Below are 4542 nucleotides of genomic sequence, written 5' to 3'. Positions count from 1 at the left end.
ACTCATCAGTGGCACTCGATTTTTAAGGCTTTGGCTCTAACTGATTGTCACTTTCATACCGCATACAACATTTGCTAAAGGAAATAAAGGAACAAAATAGAACGAATGTAACACTTTTATCTGTTCATTTATGAGGCCATAATGACGTGCTACTGTTTTTTTGGGTGTTTGGGGGAGGGATTGGTTTATTAGATTCTCGGAAAGCATTTGTGGGAGTGACTGATTTCTTTGTGTTTACAAAAGGGAGAGAGTTTCAGGAGGAGGAGGAGGAGCTGAACATATTTTGAAGAGTGGCACATCAACAGGTTATTGTCACTCCCTCCCCCCCTCCGCATGCCCTGAAAATTTAAAGCCCCCCCCCCCCCCCCCCTTAGGCCTTTGCCCTTCAAGTATCGCATGGATGGACGTCACCCTTCTTACTCAAACTGTTTCTTATAATCTTACGGAGTGAGATCTCTTTTTACAACCTCTGCCATATCACTCGGAAATGGTGTTACGATCAGGCCGCAGTGGATAACTCAATTGGTTTGCTACTGTTTATCCGCTGGATAGCGCTATCCATCGTTTGAAAAACTGGGACCAGGTCTTTACCGTGCATTACTTATATCCCAAGACAATAGAAATAGTACGGAAAACCTGAGGGAATATGTCACTCCATCATGAAATCCATGTCTCTACTTTCTGACCATGCTTCGAAAGTGTTTTGGAAACTTGTTATATATATAAATCAGCTAAACTGGGTGGAGGTTGTACTACGGACCCCATTAAGGGCCATTAAATTACTCTATTAGATTAAAATCTCCCCCGAAGTTTTGCCTGCGTTCTGCTTTTATTCCCCGACATATTTCCCGACTTTTTTTGGAAGGCCGCTGATCCCTACCTACCTGGGTGTCTTGAAAACAAAGATTCCTGAAACGCCGAAGACTCGAAAACGAAGAAAGTAACATAAAACCCTCAATTTGGCTAACCTCAAGCCTAAATAGGCCTAAAGTTGGATTTTAGGCCCAGGGTTAGCCAAATTGAGGGTTTGGGTTACTTTCTTCGTTTTCGAGTCTTAGGAGTCTTAGGGGTGTTATGGATCTTTGTTTTCAAGATACCCAGGTAGGTAGGAGTCAGTGGCCTTCCGGAAAAAGTCGAGAAAAAAGTCGGGAAAAAGGTCAGGAAAAACTTCGGAGGGCATTTGAAATTAAAAGAGCAGTTCAATGGCACTTAATTCATGGGCTCTGCACTTTTCAGTATCAATTAATTAACGTGGTTACAAACCGTGCGTTCCTACAGTCAGCAAACAAATAATTGCGCTCAGATTTCTCTTTAAGAAACGGAAAACATTTTCTCTGTTAGTATGGAGTTACGATGGGGAGTTTGAAAGAACGAGAATTGCTGTGAGGGCACGAGCCGCAGATACTTATGTGTTTCGAGAGGCTTTTCATGTTCTTCCGGCCAAACTTTCTCGAGTGTTTCTGTGACTCGATAGAAACCCAGGGAAACGTCCATTTCTTTCCGAGAACACTGTGAGAAAAAGAAGAAAGAAATTCGAGGTTACATAGATTATCAAGATATTTTGTTGTTCGCTTGCACCATCATTACGTCAACAACTTGTGTTAGTTCTGTTTTTCTATAGAGTAAGAGAAATAATTCTCTTAGCTCGCCCGTTGTCACAGAGTAATTTTAATTGTTTACACTCATGTCAAAGTCTCCACATTTGTTCATCCCTTCCGGTGGTTGGAGACGCACGCTAGGGGCCTCACTGACAATTAGTGCCATTCCCTGGAGCTGGTGTATTTCTATGTGGCAGTGAAGAAACCAGTATCCAGGATTATCGGATAAGAAATTGATGACGACGTATCCCCCAGCGGGGAGCATAACTGTGTCCTTTCTGATCGTATAGCTGTCAATAGAAAAATTCATTGAATCTGTTGTCCAGCTTGGTCTGGTACATTTCATCGGATTGCATCCCTCTTTAGTACAGTTGATATCATCACAGGATATATCACTGTTGTGGTTTTTGATGAAACCAGTACTTTGGTGGTACTCTGGATATCCAACTTTAACAACGTGAAATGTGTGGCCATGAAGATGAATTGGATGAGCATTGTTAACAGCACCAATTGCTGAAAACACCAGTTGAATAGTTTCGTTATGTGGAATGGTTATTACAAAGACACATGAGCACTCGGGCGTCGATGGATTGCAGTCAGAAGTAAGGTTACAGATTGTGTCTTTTTTCCAAAACTCTTCAGTCTGGGTTTGGGGAGGAAAGGATGGCATAATTAAATTGCGCCCGTTCACCGAACTAGTGTCAGAATCTCCCTCAAAATTGAAGTTGATGAAATGTCTGCAATTTGGGCACTCCATTGGGCCCTTAGGGTTTGCAATCGGAAGCTCATCAAGTGGAGTTGCTTCAAGTAAACGTAGACTTTCAACATTAACACAGTCAATGTGATATGATTGATGAAAGTGCTGAAACGGGCAGTTCACGGCCTTGCATGGGTTTTTGCAGTCGCACTGTATGGGAGGAGAGTTATCTTTGACTTCTTGATATTTTGTCGACGGTACATTGTCATACGGATCAACCGAGTCCCCATCCTGTTGGTAGTGCAAAATAGCCTCGGCCACATGTCCTAGTGAATGATAGGGTGGCCCTGTTCCACTGCTATCTATCTCCAGAGTCTCTGCACGTATCCAGTAGTCTTTTCGCAATGTTTGATCTGCTTTGAGGAGAAAGTCATATCTCTCTCCCGTATGGATGATGATGTAGTCAACTTCCTCCTCAGGCTCAATCCAATAGCCGTCAGTGCCCACCACCGTTAGTTTATGGCCGTCGATGGAGAATTTGTAAGCGTACAGCCCTTGAGCTCCAACTAGCCTAAAGCGATAACTATTACCAGCCTCAACAGTAAATATACTCAGTTTTGTTTTGTGGTATGGAACATCAGCATGCCTGCCTTTGCCATTTATAATTCCAGAAAAATATGGAATAGGTCCAACCCTTCCTTCTTCAGAACTACGAGTGGTTACATATTGTTCATCATCTGGAGTTGGCACCTCACCAGACGATTTGTTTGGATAAAAGCCCACGCTGCCTTGGATCTGCGTGAACAAGTCCAAGGATGCCTCGTGTTGCCAGTCTAGAAGCGTCAAGGTGTGCCTATCTGGAAAGTCCTTAAATGCACTGTGCATATCAGGGAGTTTACTTCGGATGTGAAGCATTCTTTCCTGGCTTTCTCTGACTATAAGTGCGCCAAAGAAGCCATCTGTTCTTTGGGCACCACTGTGAGAATGGTACCAAAACGTCCCAGAAGGACGAGCAGTGTAATGGTATGTAAAGCTCGATGAAGGCCCTATCTGACATTGAGTCACTTGGCCTACACCATCCATCCAAGGTGATCCCTTCTGATGCATCCCATGCCAGTGAATTGAAATGCCCTCAGTGGTAAGATTGTTGTGAACATGAATTCTTACAGTTTGCCCTTCGTGAACTATCAAGGTAGGTCCAGGAATCTGTCCATTTACGGCTATTGCCAAACGGTATGTTTTCCCGTCGACAAACTGGGGATTAGTGCATTCGGTTGGGTTTTGTGTTGAACATGCTCTATTAGTTTGCAGTGGCAGAGATGTCCCATTGTCGGCGAAGTAATAGATTACTCCCTCGGTTCCTCGCAAGGCAAGTCCGGTAGGTTCATCCACCGATAACTTTTGATAGCTGGTGAAGGTTCGAATTTCGTCAATTTCAAGGTTAATTATACAAACCTTTGCCGATGCACTGCATTCACAAGATGAATTGCCGTATTCACAGTTGAGGATTTCTTGATCTAAACATGTTAGTTCGATGTCTTCATCTGCATCAAGCTTCTTGTTAAGATGTGGATCATTTGTCACATCCTCGTACTGCTTATCGCCAGCCTTAGCAGAAGTGCGAATGGATGCTATATACCAACCATCAGTAACTTCATGTTGAGTTTGTAGGTGAACTTCCTTAAGGTCGGATAGTGATACGCACTCTCTAGTGTGAAACCGGCTTGCAAAGTGCAGTTCTCTCATATACGATCCGCCTTGAACCATGGATCCTTCAAGTTCTGCCTGTAGTTTTTCTTTATTTGATAAAATGAGAACTATTAAAGGATTCTTCGTGTGCCGGCTTTTTGAGAAGCCAGCTCCATACTTTTTTCCCGTTTTGGCATCTACACGTACGTAGGTGATACAGTATCCTGCAACGGCATTGGTAAGGAGGTGCTTTTTGGCGTTGTATGGATAACGATGTTCTCTTATGGCGTCCACCCACATACTGAAGCCTGGATCAGTGGTCAGTTTAGTGTACATTTTATTCGTTCCCGCGGTGTAAGTGTTGATCGATGCAACGTACCATCCATGATTGCCTCCAGCCTCGAGATACGCTTCTTTTATATCTTTATGGGTGCAGATGAGTGTCGGTGTGAAATCACTGCGGACGTTCAATTCGATTTCGTATCTCTGACCTGGAGACCTATCGTATTTCATATCTGCTCGATGCTTCATGCCATTGTTCAGAACGATCACCAACTG

General features: G+C 43.5%; 1 protein-coding gene across 2 annotated transcripts in view; it reads right to left on the bottom strand.

Moving 5' to 3' along the window:
- Positions 1 to 379: 379 nt before the first annotated feature.
- Positions 380 to 4542, bottom strand: part of LOC138043227 (uncharacterized) — a 16144-nt gene continuing 11981 nt past the window's right edge. For both annotated transcript variants that reach the window (XM_068889387.1, XM_068889388.1), the window contains exon 7: positions 380 to 4542. This exon is cut by the window's right edge and continues 95 nt beyond it. In XM_068889387.1, coding sequence (XP_068745488.1) covers positions 1669 to 4542 — 2874 coding nt within the window. In that variant the 3' untranslated portion in view covers positions 380 to 1668.

Source organism: Montipora capricornis, chromosome 3, assembly GCF_036669925.1.
Source record: "Montipora capricornis isolate CH-2021 chromosome 3, ASM3666992v2, whole genome shotgun sequence".
NCBI classification, from domain to species: Eukaryota; Metazoa; Cnidaria; class Anthozoa; order Scleractinia; family Acroporidae; genus Montipora; species Montipora capricornis.
This window is presented reverse-complemented; position numbering and strand designations above follow the sequence as displayed.